Source organism: Apus apus, chromosome 2, assembly GCF_020740795.1.
Source record: "Apus apus isolate bApuApu2 chromosome 2, bApuApu2.pri.cur, whole genome shotgun sequence".
Taxonomy (NCBI): Eukaryota; Metazoa; Chordata; class Aves; order Apodiformes; family Apodidae; genus Apus; species Apus apus.
This window is the reverse complement of record NC_067283.1, coordinates 13931299-13951061: the sequence shown is the minus strand read 5'-3', so window position 1 is coordinate 13951061 and position 19763 is coordinate 13931299. Positions and strand designations below refer to the sequence as shown.

The following is a 19763-nucleotide window of genomic DNA, read 5'->3' as shown; positions in this document are numbered from 1 at the left end:
TCAGAACAGCCTGTTTGACTGAACTGTGGGACTTGAGACATCTTCCAGCTTAGTCAAGCTAGAATATCAAACTGAGGGTATTTTCCAATATTTGGAAAAGGCAAGAAATCTGTTAGCTGGTATGCTGTATGCCTGCAGTTGGACATCAGAGTAGAAGCTAGGAATGTTGATGTACCAACAGGTTAGTTATTCACATGGCACAAATGTGTATACGTACCCAAGATAGCAGGTTTGCACTTGGCACCTTTCTTCAGACTGGGAGAGGTACCCCTTCCTGCCAAGTTGTTATGAACAGAAAGTGAGGCACGAGACACCACACATTTCTCTGAAGTGTGAACAGTTCTAAGGCTAACGAAGTGTGATGTGGGCTGAAAACCATGGAGAGTTCTGTAATGTGGTAGTTTCAGAAATAAGGTGCATGGCTCTGATTATTGACATGTATCAAATGTTAGCATGTTATTTATATAAGAAAATTTAAATCTGATAGTGGTGTTGCTACAGAGTTGTTTTCTGGTTTTTACTCATGCTTGCCTTGAATGAATCCAGTCTGTTTATCTTAACCTTTAAACCATGTTGACACTTAAATGTAGAATTAAAACTTTCCATGTGCTTTTTTTTTTTTATGATGCTGAGATGTCTGTACTGCTCCCTTTCTTTCAGCTACTAAACAGTCTCATTTTCAGCTGGTTTTAAGTTGCTTTGCCTTTATCATGGCTGTGGAAGGTACTCAACAAACTCATCAAGAAATCTGAATTAAACTGTGATAGAATAAAAGCTATAACACCAGTCCCCTAGTAATTCTCTCTGTGTACATCAATGCTAGATAATACATTTTACAGCATTAATGCTTCCAGTGCTTCTAAATTTTCTGTTTGTTGCCTTGCTTGACATACAGTAGCTTGGAAGGCAGATGGATTGTGTGCTTCCAAAGTATTTCAAAGTACCTTTCCAAACTCCTGCAGAATTTTTGAGAGGGAATAATTTTAATTTTCTCTGTATTGTTTTTCACTTGAAAAGCAGTTCAGCCTGCAATTTTATTGGTCAAGTGAGAGACCTTGATAGAATTTCTTGGTGAGCTGTTGTATAATTTGAACATAATGTTTCTACAACTGTAACAGCTTCAGAATTTTTTAATTTTCTTTTTAATTAACAGAAGACTTTGCATGTTCTTTCACTTATAGGTGGGAAAAATAGAAAGATGACTCAGATATGTAGATTTTACCAGGAGTCTATTCTGTATCTAATGAATGCTGCTAAGAAGTCTACTGTCTATGGAAAATGAAACATTAGTGACATGATGGAGTGCTGGCACTTGTAACAATACCTGTTTTGGAAATTAGGCATGGGAAATTGTACTGAGGTAGGAGTCACAGGACTGTAGCTTAGATACTTAATTGCTTTTAGCTGGTAAATGCTTGTGGATTCCACCGATGGTATTTGACATTGGTCTCTCCACTGAAACCCTGGAAATGACATTAATTGTAAGGCAAATTAAAATTTCCACATTGATGTGCCAACTGAATGTTAAACCTATTCTGTTGTAAATTAAACATGTCATTTGACTGGTCTTTGACATTCCTGACACAGGTTCTTGGTGAAGTTATTCACTAGTGTGGGCAGAATAAGCAAAGGTAAAATCAAAGAGCATTAATGACTGTGATCACTATTGGCTGATACGATGAAACTCTTCTCTTAGACCATTTGAGAGCTTCCTGCTCTAAACAGCTGAAGGAGAAGCCCTATCAACAAAAAATCTTCAGAAATAAGTAGTGTTGTCGAATATCATTTTGTGGCTGAGCTTTGCAATGTTTTCCTACAGTAGTACAGAAATAGGATTGAAATCTGTTGGAAACTTTCTATTAAGAGATATTTTTCTATTTTTTTGCATATCCACTTTCTCTTACATCCTTTGATCAGTTTTCTTCCTGTCTAATAAACAATGTATTCTTGACAAATTATTATTTTTTTTAATTTTCCCTAGTAAGTTTTAGAGATGTTAGTAGTTTTACTGTAAAGACCTCTTTCCCCTGTTTTGTTCTGTTAGGGTTTGTTTGTTGTTTGTGTTTTGTTTTGTTGTTTGTTTTTTTTAAACTCTCTTTTCTCCATGCATGGTTTTGTATCTGTTTCTAAATCAATCTTCATTGTAAACATTTTTTTTTTCACTCTTCCACTTACTCTTTTGGAAGAGAACAGAAACATAAGTCTTGTTCATCTTTTCTTTTCAAATGTATGTATGTATGTCTTTGAGTAATTCTGCACAAGAAATATTGGCTTTGTTTTGGGGAAGAAGGGACGGAGGGGAGATGGGGACTTGAAAGCATGAGTCAAGGCTCAGGCAGGGATTGTTGTTTTGCACTGGCAATTATTTCTGAACTTTCTGAACTGCTTCAAAACATGATCACGTTACTGTGTGCGTCATGTGAGAGACAGAGAAATTTGTTTTTTCTAAATTCTTACATCTCCTCAGAAAAAATGCTTTGGTATTACATAATTGCTATTGTTCTTTTGCATGTTTTTCATAGCATCCTCCTGGGCAGTTGAGAAGGAAGTACAGTTCCTGCTCCACTATTTTCCTGGATGACAGCACCGTCAGTCAACCAAACCTCAAGTATACCATCAAATGGTGGGTTTTAGAATTTAATTTTTTTTTTCTAGAATCTGCATTATATATATGTATGTATGTATGTATACATATTCCTGAACCATTACTAAGCAAGCTTCAAAGGTTTTTGTTTTTGAAGTAGTAAATTTATTTAATCCAGTCATGCTCCAGAGACAGTGAATCAGATGAGGAAAGCATATTGCTCTTAGTTTACATCAGTGCAGAGTCAGTCTCCCAGTACTACATATCTCAACAGAAAGCAGCAGTTAAGGATTTCAAATTCCAGCAGCTGAAATACTTATGCTTTAATATTCAACCACTTACTTGCATTGGATGATATCTCAAAACCTACTTGGACACTTACTTACTCAGAATTTCAGAAATATCTGAAATTTAAGAGCTGTTTCTGTTCATGAGGCAATACTCATTTGCTAAGTTTTCCTTCAATTTTCTGTTTGAAATGGAAATTAGTTGCCTCTAGATTAATTTTCTTATTGAGTCCAAGGGCAAAGGGCACTGGCAGTTATACAACATTGAGGAAATTTTTATGTGGTGCGCACATGTGCTTACCCTTGGGTGAGGTCTCAGTTGATCACTTCAGGTTTCTCTGGTGCTTTTATTTGGATAGAAATTAAATTGTTATTTATATTGTTCTTTACATTTTGTACAGTGAAGGGAAAAAACCAAGAGAACAAACGCTCAGGCATTTTATGCAGTTTGTTTGTTACAATTGCTGCTCTACTCTTGAGTTGTTCGTAGGATGATTACCTTGGTGTACTGAAATACAAAAATTAAGACAAAATTTGTGCTACAGAGATAGTGACATGAGAGACAGATATATTTAGACTAGTACCCCCAAAGGAGTTTGTAATGTTGGTGGTCTCTAAAACATGTTTTTAAATTAGAGGAGTGGAGAAGAGATTTGCAGTCAGACTGACACATAATCAGCTGAGACTCATCAGCTATTTCTGCCTGAAAATATAGTTTTGCTTTTTCTCAGGTTTCTTTGATTAATAACTTTCAAAAAATTATTCAGATGAACACTGGAAAAAGGATTTTAAAGGGGTATTTTTTCCTGCTTGGAATCTCATACTCTTCTGCTCTAAAATCCTTTGCATGCAGATTTGTGTAGGTGCAACCTTTTGGAAGGGTTTCAGGTCGTGTTTCGCATCATAACAGAGACTCGTGGAAAGAGATGGATTCATTTGGCCGCAGCAGCCGAGTAGCATTTTCAGTGGGCCACGCTGGCCAGCAACAGCGCCGTGGAAGAGGAATCAGAAAGACAAGCTTGGGGGAGCAAGGTGGTGATGTCTGAGAGAGACTCAGGGTGTGTGGCAGGGATCAGAGCTGAGGGAGATGAGGGCATACATCAGGCTGGGAGAGCCAGCACTGGGTTGAGTGGGGAGTTGTGCAGGGCTGGGACCACGCTGCTGGCATGGGAAGGGATGCGAGCTGCAAAGGGGCCAGAGTATTTGAAAAGGGGTTATGTGGGGTGAGAAAATGGACTCTGGCATATGAGGCCAGGGGTGAGGAGTCTTTTAGTTCTCTCCTGTCTGGCTGCACATTTCACTAATTGAAAGGTAGGGAGATTGTGGGATTATTGTGTTGTAGTACAATTTCATTTCTTGCCCTCATCCTACCAGTCTCTGCAGATAAACGGCTGTTGCAGGTAGGTAAATCTCCAAGGGATGTATTTTGGCCAACTCATTTATTTCTTCTGTGTCTTGTTATGTGCTGGTGTGTTTAAAATATTAGCACATCTCCTGTAGTTGTGCAGCATTGGTGTGGTGGTCAGGGCAGGGTGGTGGAAAGCTCCATAAGCTTCTTCCCTGCACACTGGGTGCTAGCTGAGCCAGAGAAAAAAAGCAGAATTAAGCTTGGATCTGAGTTAATCTATTACAGCTCTGAAAGTCTATCATATTCTGATATGGATTTCTAAATAGTAAATATTTTCTAAACTTAATTTGACGTTTTGTTACAAAAACAACCATATGGGGACCAAGCAGAGCTCTGCACATTGATTCTTACGTCTGCTTTCATAAAGTGAACTGGAGCTGCAAGTTTGTTCCTAGGGGCATAACTTAAAATTAAATTTTAGAACTCATTCGTTTTGTGAGTAGCTTTTAGTCAAATAAAATTCATTCATAAGTGTGTTTTTACTGTTCAGCGAGGGCTGTGTCCTTTAAATGTCCATGATACAGTGTATCTCTTAATTCCTTTAAGTATGTATCTATACAAAATAAATAAAATTTTAACAGCCTGTATGAACTAAAAACATCTGATGCAGCCATGTAAAAGCTATAATGCTCATGTAAATTAGTAAAATATATTTACTTTCAACTAAAAAAAGATGTTTTCCACTACATGGCTGTTAAGAAAGAAAAGGCAAAAAACAGCCAAACCCAAGTGACTCCAACATGTTGTTTTCTCAACACACAGTAAGTCATTTTTTCATGTCAAAATTCTGGAATAAAATTACAGCGCAACCAATTGACTCTCTTAAGTGGCCTTTAAGAAAAAGGGGGGGAAACTGTCAGCATAAGACATAAGCATCTTACAGTGAATGGCTGGCAAGACAAATTGCCAACAAATAGAATTAGTGAACTCTCTTCTTCATCTTTGACTGGGTTTTATGCTGCTGGAAGAAGAGGGTGCGGGTTCTGCTTGATCCTTCATTAAAGCTCTATCATGAGTAAAGCATGTGTCCTTTGACAAAGTTGGAGTCCTGAGTTGGAAGCTGGGGAATAACCATAAGAAGCCATGTCTTACTCTTCACTCTCAAATATGAATGAGATCAGTTAGTTGTATATGTAATTAAAATCCTAGCTTTCTCTGAATATAAGGCACTTTTTGTCTTTGTGCAGGGTATAAACAGAGATAGTTTGGTCTGTGGTTGAGCACATGGGAAATGCATAATGCAGTAAGTTATTCAGGGAGTCATCTTTCCTGAGTTAAAGTAAGTAACTTGGTGCCATAAAACTGTAGGAGCTTGGTATTTGAGTCTGGTATGTGAGTAACTACATAGAAAGCCAGCCAAAAGTTAATAGATTTAAATATAAAATCATAAGCCAACGGTGATTAAAACATTTCATGTTAGCCTGGCAGCATTAGCAAGCAATAAAAGACAATGTCCAATACCTGTGATGCTTTCTCTTCAACCTTGGAAGTCAGTAGGAGTTTTATCATTGACTTTAGGACGTGAAATGGAAGGTATGTGTGACTTGCTATGTGGAATATGAGTATTTTTGTAAGGTATTTCATTATTAGGGAAAAGGAGACACTTGGAGTGTGCTGAGCAAATATTATACAATTGTCTGTTTACAGCAGTTTTCCTGGTATCTAACAGTGAACAAAAGAAAATAGGCTGTTGAGCATACTCTTTGTCATGCATTGTGCTAGGTTTTTAATTTGCATGTTAATATGACAAATAATATAATTTGACAGTCCTGATAAATTAATTCTTTATTTTTCTTTACAGTGTAGCTCTTGCAATATATTACCACATCAAAAACAGGTATGTGAATAATGGAATCTTATACTGAATATATCTTTAAACAAATCGTCTGTTCAAACCCTGAAAACCAATGCTCTGTTTCTTTCAAGTGTTTTTGAGTAGTAGTTTTCATATTTCTTATGCTAGAAATGAGAAACATATTCTTTTGTATTTTTATATATAATAATTTGCTTAGAAAAATTAAAAATGGTGGATTACATACCATAAAAACCTGTTAATGGATTTTGAAATAAAAATCAGTAGGAGTGACATTGTGAATAGATGTAATTCAAGATGTTTCAGAAACAAAGCAGGTCCTGGCTTATCTCTTCTGGTGTAGTATGTTTTAGATCTTGTTCAGTCAGTTTTAATGGAATAGGATAGAAAACAGGTTGTCTAAAAAGTAACTTGGTACATAAATTAGCTTACTTAATGTTGAATTCTTCTTTTGTATCTTAAATTCCCTGTCCTCGTGATATGTCACAGTATTGTAAAATTTCCAGATATTTATAAGGAGAAATTGTACTTTAAGTTTTGTTTGTGCCCAGGGTTGTTCAGTGTGTCTTCTCAGAGAACTTGGCTTAGATCTTGATCTAATCAGCCACTTGGATGTTTTTTCTTCTGGATTGTACGAAGTCCAACTAGAACAAAAGGAATGACTCACAAATTTAAATTTAAGCTGGTATGTCATTGGGAACCATGTTTCAGGTCACTGGAACCCATCACATTTCTTGAAACAAGGCTGACATCTCAAAAAAAATCTTCAGAAGTGCAAAAGGGCAGAAAGGCTTAGGGCTTGATCCCTGCTGAAAGGTCTTGGAAGACTTTCAAAGATGTTAGTAGGCCTTGAACTGAAACGTGGCAGTGTGTAAACCAAAAGTTGAAGTAAAATCTTTTGGCAAACTTTTAATCTCATTTCCCAGGAAATGAGGCATTAGTGTTCATGCTTGGATTACTTGTTTATCCATCTGTGGTTCCCTTTTTCCCATTTCCTCCATCATCCCTGGGTTAGTTTGGCTAGCTAGTCAATTTTTACTATGCCAGGCTAAATGATAGAGATCTCAAAGATAATCAGACTCTAAAGTTTTGTGGAAATAAGTTATATTTAAGTGATCTGTTAAGGATCATGCCAGCTGAGTAAAAAGTTGGGGAGATGGGGCACATTAGGCACTACAGGGGGGTGAGAAATCCAGAACCAACAGAATCCAGAGCCAAAGGGATCCAGACTCACTTCATGTGGGTTGCCATGGAGCTGGTTTTGGTATGGAGTAAAATACGCCCATTCATTGTTCATGCAGAACCTGATGCAAATTTGGTCTACAACTAGTAGACAGAGAGGCTAAACCTTTATAAAATAGAGAGTCCTGTGTCAGTGTCTTGAAAACAAGTATGTTCTGACTGTTACCTTCTTGGGAAACTTTCTATCTGTCCTTTTGCTTTTGGAATGGGGAAGTGATTTATTCAGGAATTGCTGGTTGCTGCTTCTCACTCCTGAAGGTGCCTGGGATGGGGAGGTGTGTTGTCGATGTGCCCTCTGCTGCACTCAGGACAGATGGTCTCGGCAGTGATGCTGGAGCAGTCTTGTGTGTGTCAATTAAGGACTCTGAAATGAAGGATGGGAAGTGACTGTTCTATCTTCAGTTGCCTGTGATTTAGAAATGGAGCATTCAGTTGGATTTGCTACTGAAACAGCAATAGCAAAGCGTATGTTCTGTTTCCTGTCATTATAGGTGAGAGGAAGTTGTTGACATATGTGGTAGATTTTGGTTCATTGTGGGGGGTGGGGAGTGAGAAACCGCTGTAACGCTTAGAGACTCAAGGTAGATTTTGACAGAAAACGAGTCAAGCACCTGCTTTGCCAGAGAAGAATTCTCTTCAGACACGATTTATTTGTTTCCTCCTGTACAGCAGGCTTAAAACTAAGTGACCTCCTAATAATACAAACTTTCACCAGTTCAAGTGTTTTGAGAAACTACACATGAAATAGAATATTCCTTCATACGCTCCCCACGTTTCATTTGATTGTAACATTCCCACTATCATTCCTTCATTTCCCAGTGTCTCCTATCATAGCTGTACTGATTTGTTTTCTGCAGCTTCTGTTGTGCTATTCAACAAGTTGCAAAATACTCTGAAAACTACCTTGTTCTTGGAGGAATGCACAAGTTTTGGTGAATTTGCTAAACCAAGAAATAAAATTAAATAAACAAACTATACATTAAAATGCTTAGATCAAATAGTAGATTGTTCTGTTTTCAAAGATAACATTGTGAGTTTGTTCTAATTAAGCCAAAAACCATCAACTTTTTTTGTGTGCAGTAGAATTTTTGAGGACAACCAAATGGGCCTTCATAGCATGCAGCAGAAAAAAATAAAATAGGAAATTCTTTCTTTCTCCTCATTGTGAAGGGCCACAGTTTATTCCAGCACATAAATGACACCAGTGCGACTACTTCTGCATTAAGATACTAGCCTTTTTATATAGACATAAAAGTCTGGCATAAAATCCTTGCTCATTAGAAATTCTATTGTAATTATCTCAATATGCTTTTTTGTTTTCATTTTGGTACTCCTTTTAAATAAATTTTAAAAAGTGTTTATTTCCAGTGCTAAGAGGCTTTATGGGAGAAAAACTGTCGCCTTCCAGTGTTGATGTTTAAATGTTAGCTGCTAATAAATACATTGCATAGACATGAACCCACTGTAAAACTCATGCTTGCATGCTCTGAGGGACACATGCTGTTGAGTAAAGACAGCAGACATATTCAGTGGTTTCTCTCTTAAGAGCTCTATGACCAGAGTACCAGTGATGCTATAAATAAAGATGGGATTGTAGTAAGTAGGTCACATTGATGTATTTGTCCAGAAAGTGTCCAGTTCTAACTGGTACTGTTACATCGCTCGCTTTTCTGTTAGTTAGTGTTCCGGCCACGATTACACAAGGCAAAAATCTTACATTACATACTGGGTTTTAGGCTTATGAAGTTACATCAACTTGCATGCTGACCTGGAGCAACAGGGGTCTGAGAGAGAAATAGCAAATAAAACCAGTGGTTAGAAATATTATTTTGTCTAAATTTTTTTTGGTACGTACTCCTTTTTCCTTTCAGAAATCTTTAACAGGATAGGGTTTTCCAAGTAAATAAGACGGGAAATACGCATGTAAAGGATAGCTGTAAAAATAGTGTTGTGTATTTGTAAATATTCAGGATGTTGACAATAAAGAAAAATTGAGAGATTGCAAGGATTAACGTTATGAAGTTAAGAAGAGGAGAGTATATTGGGCTGACATTTTTAAGTTTATAGTAGAACCTCTTAGGCTCTCTCACAGTCTAGAGAGCAAAAAAGCAGTTTGTTTTGGGCACTGAAACCTGAGAACTTTGTAATACGGATTTCATATTACACATGAGCCTTATGGCAAAATAGATTTAACTTCTGTTTGAAAAACACTTCTGTCTTTTGTTTCTAAGCACCCTGCAGCATGAGCAGTGTTGGAGTTTTAATGATGCACTGGTGTCTATGAGAGCTGTGTGCTGTCATGTTCAGATAATGACACTGCTTTGGTTTTAATACTTTTTAGGGACACAGACGGAAGAATGCTCTTAGATATTTTTGATGAAAACCTTCATCCCCTTTCGGTAAGTTCATCTGCCTCCTCTTCCCTTTCATGTGAACTGTCTTTCTGTCTGCTTCATTTTGTTTCAGTCACCTATTTGGAAGTATTTCTTCCTTAGAAATCCGAAGTGCCACCAGATTATGACAAACATGATCCGGAGCAGAAACAGATTTACCGCTTTGTTCGGACGTTGTTCAGTGCTGCTCAACTGACTGCTGAATGTGCCATTGTCACCCTGGTAAGTGTCTGAGAGCTGACATCATCTGACAGACACAGTTTTGTTCCCAAAGCTTGTGTTTGTGTGATTTAATAGATCTGGGTGCTGCCAGGGGATTTTTTCTCACCATGGAGACTAAGGGGGATTTCTTGATGGGAAGAGATACTACAGTACATTTTCTTGGGGAGAGTAAGTGGTGGAAGAAGAGATTGGGTACCATGACAGAAGAGCCAGGGTTATGTCTTGCCCTCACAGAGCGATAATGTTACAGGCCACCAGGGTGACTAATAGAAAACACAGGTGGCCTAAGTGGTCTGAAAAGGAGGGAATGTTAAAAGCAGAAAGGCTTCCATTTCTGGGGGGGTTTGCTGTGTATCATTGTAGCTCCCAGCAGAGACGCAGGAACAGCTGTAAGTAATTTAATAGCACTAATAAGAATCAAGGGGCTCAAGAAGGATTCGGTGAGTGACTGAGGCATGTTGGTGATGGCTATATTTTACTTGCACTGTACTTGTCTTTCGTGACCACCTCATAGGACTGAACAATTGTACTCAAGGCTGAGGTTTAGCTATTTAAAAATAGTATGACAAAAAAGAAGGTTCAGATTTTCAGCTGATGTGGTTCAGTGAATTAAAGGAGCTAAAGTGATTTCCACCAGCTGAGAATTCCTTCATTTTCCTAAAATTTTTATCCTGCCAACTCTGACAAGCACCTTAAGATTTCAGGCACAAATTTGGCCATGTTCTTGACTGTGATTTTAAAAGACTTTTAAAAAGATTTTTTAGAAGATCTTAAAACTAAAAGATTTTTTACCACTACCTGTGGTTTCATTACAGCTTTACTATGCACTTGAGATAGAAGGGGAAATTGGAGAATGTGGATTTTGAAGCCCAGACCTACTCATTTCTTCTGTTAATCTCAGTCCCTCAGCTTCGAAGACCAGTTAGCAGGCTTTTCTCCTTCAGACAGTTAGAATTAATTTTAGTAGCCAGTAAAGTACAGGAATGCAAATGGAATAGGGCAAGAAAAACCCTGCAGTGCCTCCACCCTTGCATTTTTAAAGTATTACTCTGCCGAGTTACTTGACCCAACCACTACTTGTTTTCTGAAATGACATTTTGTTTGTCTCTTTTGCATAATTGCACTAAATACTTGTCCTTCTCTCTTTGCTTCTTAAGTGCTCTCTGCTGGAGGCATCCTATGTTGTGTGAATCAGTATGTTCTTGTGTAATTCAATTAATCTACTGTCAAATGCAGTGGAATCTTTTAGTTATGTGTTGTTGCTCTTAGGTTATTTGATCAATGAGGGAAGAAAGGCAGAGGGCTTTTTAAAATATCTATTTTAAATATATTTATATGTAATTATATTTAATATATTTAAAAATACAATATCTTCCTGTTACTGCAATGCATGGAAGGTTCTTCTGCACAAATCTTGTTAACATAAGCTTATATTTCAATATATGGTAACTGCTTCCTTGCCTCTAATGGCTTTAATGTGGTTTCCCTGCAAGTAACTCTTGTGATCTGCAATGAAGTATAAATGGTTTTAACTCATTTGTTATACTGCAGAGGCAGCTGACATACTTGTTAGTGCTTGAAACCTTAAGGTGATTTGGGTTTTTTACCCATGACAATGATAACAGAAACACTGGTTTTTAGTAGCCTAGTTTTCAAGGCAGCCATACAGATGTTTGCTGACAGATTTGGTACAGGTGATAAGCATTGTTATTCTTGCCTATGTTTTCACGGTAAGAGCAACTGCCTTGATGCCTCTTTCCAGAAAGCTTCAGAGTTTTTGAGTAAATAGTGTTTTACAAGTACGAAATTCTGCTGCTTCTGTTCGCAGTTTCCTCTGTGCTTCTAGATCCCATTTCTTTATTTGTTAGTGTCATCAGGAGGGTCCCCAGAGACAAATTCTGTTGTTTCTGAAATGTTCAAAGATGCCAATTGATCCATTAAAAACAAGTCAGTCCTTCCCCCTTCCCACAGTCCTGAAATCTTCATAGTATTGATATTATTATTTATTAATCCTCCAAGTGCTTTCAGTTTTGATATCCTGTCTGGAGAAGAGAGCAGCATTCCCTTTTGGAGCTTACATTTTACCATAGCCTGGCCATCCATTGGAGAGCAATCTGATAGCCCTGTCTGCCAGTTCCTCCTGGGAGGGTTGCCAGAAGGCAGGAAGTTTATCTGTGGAGATCACAGTACGTTTTGAACAAGTGGCTACAACTGTTATCTTTCACTCACTCTAATTATTTTTAGAGAGTCCTAACCATTCCTTTTTACTGCCCAAATTACTAACATGGTGTAAGGTGTGTAGTTGAATGCAGTTGCTCTTTATCTTTTTACATGCCATTAGCCAGGCAGAAGCAATTGGTTGTATAGAAGTCTGTCTGTTCAGGACAGGAGCTGAGTAAATGTGAAACTCCAGACTGTTAGATAAGCTAGACTCCAGAAAAAAAGCCAGCATTGTGTTGCTCCGAGCACTTAATTAAAGTATTTCAATTAAAGCTTCTGCTATTACAGCAAAACCAATTCATAATTAAACAAAAAATTTAATTTTCACACAGCCTCCAGAGCTGCCAAGAGATTTCCCATACTGATAGGTGAAAAATTAAAATCTCAAGTTGAAACAATTAAATACTAATTCACATTATTTATTTATAATAACGTAAGAATAAAGTTAGGTTTAAATTTGTGTTGCTGATTTAAAGTCTTGCAAGTAATGTTTTTGTCCCAGCGAACAGCTGAACTATACTCTCTGACCTGACTTTGTGAGAAAATAATGCTCATGCGTTTCTCCCTTGAGCCAGAGTATTCCCACTCTTGCTAAAACTGAGCAATGCCTGTCTCATCTTCACTATCCCCCCGTGTGCAGAGGCGGCAGGTTGTACTTATGTTAATCTGCTAAATGGATCACAAATAAAAATGTGTACAGGAGCGTTATCCACACCAATGGGAAAACAATACAGTGTTTGGGTGTCATGATAATTAAATATTTATGCTTTGTTCTTTTGTTCTGTAAAAACAATCCTATTAACTAGACCTGAAGAGGGGTATGGTCCAAGTTTTCTGCTTTGCCTTGGCATGATTTTCTGAGCTTTTCACAAATAAGCCAAATCTAAGGTTCCTAATATACTTCTCTGTCTGCAGTAGTTTCAGAGAGGATACATCTTGCTCTTGCATATATGTAGATATACTAGGTCTATATGCTATATGCTGATAAGGTACAGGGATATGTAAATACATACAGTATGTGAGCTGAATGATGTCTGTGAAGTTCAGAGGAGTGTGCTTTTGAAATTAATTACAAACATCATGCTGTCACTGAGAGGATTTGATACTGGGAAATTTAAAGTACATAAGAATAAATTCTCTTCATGAAAAATGGGTATTTAATTAACCAGCCAGGAGTTCCCGAGTTCTTATTGTACTCTTCAGTTATGTTTTCAGCAACTAGGAAGAGAGAAGATATTGTGTTGTAAAATTATAGTATTTGAGGAAGATTTTGGTTTTTCATAAAATACCTTTTTTGTTTTCTATGTTTCAATTGAAGTATCAAAAATCCTATATTTGTTTAAAAGAAAAAAGCACAAAAGAAAGTGATCGGAGTCCATAGGGACACTTGATCTGCAGCAGAGGTCCTTTTCAGCTGGCCCGGTGTAACTACCAATCCTTACACAGCTAATGGATGAAGCAAATTCCTCCAAAGACCTCATAGTATAATGCAAAGTTTTGTTTATTGTCTAGTTTGACACTGTCCCTCTGCATCCACTGACCTTGTGGACATTGTGATGGGATTGTGAGTGCAGTTGGTGAGCAAGGAAAGCGCTGAAGCTGGGCTCTGTCTCGTATATGAAACCCATGAAAGGAGTTGTGTGTATCCAGTATTGTTGGTGTCCACCTTTGTCTTGGGCTTCAAGCAATCCCTGGGAGGTGGCCAAAGCCCACCACTTTGCCACATTTGAAGAAGTTCTCCCAGGAACAGAGAGAAGGTCTCTCTAGCTATGTTGTGGATCCTGACCTGGTTGGCAGCTGGCCATGTGTCAGGGTATGCTCTGGAGAAGGCCAAGAGGAACAGGCACTTTGTACTTGTTGCCAGGAGCAGAAGGCTCAGATTCTGGTCCCTGGTTTTAGGGCTGCTCTTTTGTTTACAGTCTAAGTTACAATACTGGAATGATTATCATTTAATAATTACATGTCTCTTAGTCAAGTTGCTTTAGGCCTGTTGGGATATACACTTCATAAAAAGAATCGAGATCGGGGTTGGGAGGGTATTTTTTTTAAATCCTGAGGAGAAGAGGACATTCAGTCGAAGAATGGGTGTCTGTTTCCTGATGGATCTGTAAGGGCTTCAGTGTGGACAAGGAATGAATCTTGATCCCAGTTTTAGTCTGCAATATTGCCTAATAGTTTGAGTGCATTTTATATGTATTGCAGATTTTTGTCTTAAAATGAGTAAATTAGGGGGCAAACCTGGTGGGGATGTGTGACTTTTCTTAGTTCCTTTGGTGCTTCCAATAAATGTCTACACTGATACTTTGCAGTTGTTCACATTTTCAGTTTTGTGACTGCATTTGTTAGTATTTTTCAACATTTTGTCTCAAAAATAAAAAACAGATGAATTTTCAAGGACCATGATGATGTGATGTCCTTTTCCACCGAATGCATGAAAAGCAGACCTTTGTGGAACATTTTAATGCCCAGCTGGGCAATTGCAAAGCACAGTTATTTCTGGAGAGTCATGGTAGGGAACTGGCTGATTTCTGAGAACAGAGCATATGGCAATTTAGTGATTGGATTAGAGCTGTAATTTGACTATATGGGACCCACTACCAATTATAATTTTTCCATGCAAATATCTTTTTCATTTCAAGACATTGGGTCACTGAAGTTTTCTCTTTAAAGAGAGCGGACTATGTATTTCTTCATGTTGTTTTGGGATGGAAACTGTCTTTGTTAGTTATTCTGTGCTCCTGCAACTTATAATGTGGGTTACCTAGTGAGTTCATGTGGCGTTTAAATGGGAGAGGGAGGGAATGAAGTTTTTCCAAATACATGTTAATTTGTAGAGACTCAGTTATGGTAATTAAAATACCAAAAGCATCATCTCCTTTCTGTCAATATAAATCAAGTGGGAAGTAATTAAAACTGCTAGAGTTTTATTGGTGAAGTAGAGAGATAATTTGACACAACGCAATATAAAAACAGCATGAGAAAAGATAAAGCTCTATTTTCTCTTGCTGCTGCCTTAAAAGTCAGAATTATTCTAGTAATGTCAGTGTCATTCCTGAGAGAGCACCCATTTCTTTAGTGTGCTGAGACTCCCACTCAGCCTCTGAGGAGGCAGTGCACAGTTTTTCACCTCTGTGTTGCACCACAGGAAACTCCAGTAGGCAAATACAATCACAGAATAATTTAGATTGGAACCTCTGGAGATCGTGTTTGGTATGGCTTCTGCTCAAAGCACAACCAGCTGGATCAGGTTGATCAGAGCCTGCTTGGTGCTGAATTTCTCCGAGGATGGAAGTTTCACAGAACTCCATAGAAAACCAGCTCCATTGTTCTAGGAAAGGCTAAAAAAAGAATTAGGGTATCTTGGGTGCTTAGACTGCAATTCCAGTGTAATAAGAGATATCAGTGGGATACTGGGGAGGTTAATGTCGAACAGCTTCAAAATGAAATAACAAAGAGAAACAAAACTTCTGTAAGAAACCCATAGTAGGTTTTTAATAAAATTTGAGTGCTCCTTTTGATTTTGAAATACAGAATTGAAATTATTTGACATTGTACTACTTGATGTATATCCTCTTGAAGAAAAAAAAAAGAGATAAACCTCCTCCAGTATTTTAACTTTTCTTTCTACTTAGGAGTATTATGTAATGCACAAAGTATATTGTAATATCCTCTGAGATGGAAAAAATGGGATGCTGCGTCACACTAATTAAAATTGACCTGCTGTCTTTAGTTTTCAATTGCTTAAAATGGATTTAGGTTCTGTTGATTGGGATGTTGTGTAACCAACTCTACTATCCAGGATTATGGGGAGCAGGACGTCCCAGATAACTGGGACAACATTGGATGCTGTGGTTGCTATAAAACACTCAGGAAGTCCAGGATGGATTAACCCTACTGTAGATGATCTCCCTGGGGATTAGTTCTGGCTCAGCAGAGGCCTTGCTGGAGCAGCATTGCCAACGTTTAGATGCTTTTGCTGATCTAGTTAGCTTTGTGCTGTGTTACAGTTCCTTGTCTGGATAAAAAAAACCCTCCAGGACTAGTGATGATATTGATGGCTACATGCTTCTCCACCATTGTATGACAAGTCCAAGTCCTGGGACTTAAGATCAGAGGCATCCATGCTGGGTCAGCATGGTGTCATTCTGGGTCTTGCAGGTTTATGGATTCGAGATACATGTGAAACAAATTAGTTCGGTGCCTCTGCTGGACCTGAAATGTTTTTGGAAGCCATTTAGCTGCGTTCCTGTGGTGGTGCGTCTAAGCTAATGAACCTTCCAGAGTTCACTGAATTCAAAGCCAATTTGGTATTATCTATACTCATGGAGTGGTAATTTTATTTAATTAATAGAATTAAATTATTTTAAATCAGATAAATGAATTCTTAACAAAGGCAATTCTTCACCCAATTGGTTTCACTTATGATTAAATAATAATTTGCTCATATTCCAAGTATCAAGGTCAGTCATTTCGAAATCTTTGTGTGAGTCTGTGAGAAGAGATGGGAAATAATAATCCAGTATTGTTCTTCTGAAATCTTAACTCTGTGCAGTGTATCATCTGACATGCATCCAGCTTATTAAAATGTCTGCAGTGAGGGGCAAGCATTGTCCATCAAAGTTTCTTAGACTGAGGGTTGTACAAAACCACGTGGTTCATCCCCAAGCATGGTAGACTAATAATGGAACTATCAGACTCCGAGATACTGAGTTTGGAAGTAAAAATTTATTGATGGACCAACATCCATTGATATTTTCCAGATCAGAGCTGCATTTTCATTTCAGCTAGGAGTTGAATTATCATACAAATGAGTTTTGAAGATTGTAGCATCGTTTGTATTAGCACTGAATTAAGCTTGTTTGCAAGGTGAGAATTGAGAATGATATGTTGTTTGAAGCCACTGAGTGTTTCTGCTGATGTCACAACAGTAACTTTAATCTTATTTAAATGGTCTTGTTATAATTCTGTAAAAATCTATAAACATACAGTCATAGAACTAAGTGGGTCATGGTATGTGTGATGAAGATGGCTTCTGGAAGTGATTAGTGTTTGAGGAGAACGAGGTGTTGAATTATGGCTGAATAAGTCTGTTGTCTTTTTGGAATTCAACTTTTGGATGATTAGTAGAAAAGTGCTCAGAAGTTTTGCCACAAAAGCTTGCTTTCCAAAGAGGCACTGCAAAGGATGAATTGAATTGAAGAAAAGTAACATTGGTGTAACAGCTTCAATTTGTTTTAAACTTTAGTTCCATTCTTTAAGCATTGATACAGCTGTTAAAAGCAGGTGGAAGCAAATAATGGCATTTAGTTTAACGTATGTCTTCTAGATACTAAAAGCTCATTTTATCTTCTGTTAGTTCTGGGTCTGTAAGAGGAACACCTACTGAAATAATCTAAAGCAGATGAAGTTTTCAGGCTTCTGTTAAAAATTAAACTAATTTTTTTCTTCTGCATTTTTGGTCTCTTGAAATATATGTAAATTTCCAGTATTCTGAAATGCAAGTTACAGTATTCTTTTCTACAGTGAGCTTCTTAAAATTCAGCTTTATTCGATGACTTTGCAGCAGCTAGTGCTAAGGAAAATGTAAAAAGTGTTTTGTTTTTTAAAATTAAGCCAGTGAAATTTGTTGCAATATACAAATACACTGAACTACATAGTAACACATCAAATCTCAAGATTTATTTAAGAAAATTACCCGTGTTTAAGCAATGATTCAATGTATAGGCATGATTACATACAAATGGCATTTCCATATGTCACATTTATGATTACAGGTAATTTTTTTTTTCTATTTTTTTTAAAGGAGGTGGAGTGTGCCTGCCTGCATGTGGGAAGACTTGCTTGCTTTTGTCAGCAAAAGCAGGTGGTGTTCTCCCACCAGCCACAAGTTTGTTTGGGATGAATAGTGTAGTGATGAACCACCCACCAAACCTCCCTCTTCAAATGGCTGAGAGCCACCTGGCCCTTCTCCAAAAGTCTGCACTGATTCAGCACATCTTTGCAGCAGCCAGAAGCATCCACTTCAGTCGGACAGGCTGCTGAGCACATGGCAGGCTCCACCTCACCTTTTCACTCTGATGTCCCATCAAAGTAAAAATCTTGGTGCTTGGGCTCTTACTATGGCCTGAGCCTAATACACTGAAATGCTCTGAGGTTAAAAACAGTGGTTAACAGCTCCGTTACTCAGGAATAATGAACTTTCTCACATTTCCAAAGGAGGCAGCTCGCTTGGCTTTGTATATAGTGCTGTTGTGAGGATACTCTACATCAGTTAGGAGAGAGCTCAGATACATACCAGCCTTTGCTCTGCCTGAATTTCACTGTCTGCTGAGTCACCTGGTTCTCTCTGAACTAGAGCTAGAGAAGAGCTAAAACAAAGACACCATGTGTTTGATTGAAAGTTGGAAGAGCAGCACTGCTGCAACAGCATAGGCCTGTCTTTGGGAGACAAGTCCTAGATTACAGTGAATTTTCACATTAACTGATGACTTTGATAAACTTTTACAAATGTTTGCTGCATGAAGTCATCTTGTGCTTTTTCTGTCTGTCTTAGTTTACTTGAACACATACACTTTAAAGCTAAGATGGAGCCAACGAGGCTACAGCAAGTGAACAAAACACTCTTTTAAGGCGTTTTCAGGAAGGGAGGCAGAAGCCCCACTAAGCACCTTTCTCCTAGTGAGGTGTTTATCATTGTCAGCTTTCTCAGAAGATGATACAGAGACTCACTCCAGCAAACTCTATGTCTGGATTTAAGCCCAAGTTACCACTAAGGACTCAAGTGATTATTCATGTCCTCCACAATGCTATTAGAAGATGCTCAAATATAGTAGTGAAGGTGGTATAAGAATAGTGTCTTATCAGACTCCTGTTTAATTTTTGGAACGGATTTCTCAAGTGTGTGCTGGTGGGAGGGTAATAGCTAGTTTATGCTCTTTTGCCTTAGGTGTAGGTTCAGCTGTGCAAGGTGTAAGTTCATCTGTTACGAATTATTCTCATATATGTCCTTCCATGCAATGTCAATCTTAATCTGTTCTTATCAGTTTACTTTTCTTCTCTGAATGCCTTTGAATTTGAGCCTGCAACAGAACCATTGCTTTTAATGTTTTTTTTTCTCTTTTATCTCTTTCTATGCTAGAGCTCCACATAAGAAAGGATACTATTTTCTGATTTCTGTAAGCTTTGTGTGTCTATAGATGTGGAGTATCCATTCAAAATCTGTTAAAACTGCATGTGGGAAGTTGAAATTTAAGAGCTTTGCATTAACAGTAAAGGGTCAAATTAAGCACTGATACAAAGCAAAAAAAATTAATTTTCTAATTTAAGAGTTACATAATATTGTGTCTTCCATACACTTCCTGCTTACAAAGCTCCCTTATTAGCATGATGTAGTGCTTTAAAGAAGTCTTATGCTCCCTGGGAACAATTCTGGGGAATGCTGTTCATAATTCAAGGAGCAGTTTTGCTTGCTAAGTTGAACAAGTATGTGTAATACTGTGTGTAAGGGGTTTGTTTACATAGGCTGCCTAGAAAGCAAAAGCCAGCCTTTTACACAGAACCATCAGCTATTGCAGACTCTAGTGAGATCCATGTG

General features: G+C 37.8%; 1 protein-coding gene across 4 annotated transcripts in view; it reads left to right on the top strand.

Annotated features, from left to right (window-relative positions):
* CCNY (cyclin Y) overlaps positions 1-19763 on the top strand; it is a 121739-nt gene that overhangs the window by 85538 nt on the left and 16438 nt on the right. For all 4 annotated transcript variants that reach the window (XM_051609278.1, XM_051609279.1, XM_051609281.1 and 1 more), the window contains 4 exons: positions 2523-2623; positions 6081-6116; positions 9676-9733; positions 9830-9949. In XM_051609278.1, coding sequence (XP_051465238.1) covers positions 2523-2623; positions 6081-6116; positions 9676-9733; positions 9830-9949 — 315 coding nt within the window. The remainder of the gene's footprint in view (positions 1-2522; positions 2624-6080; positions 6117-9675; positions 9734-9829; positions 9950-19763) is intronic.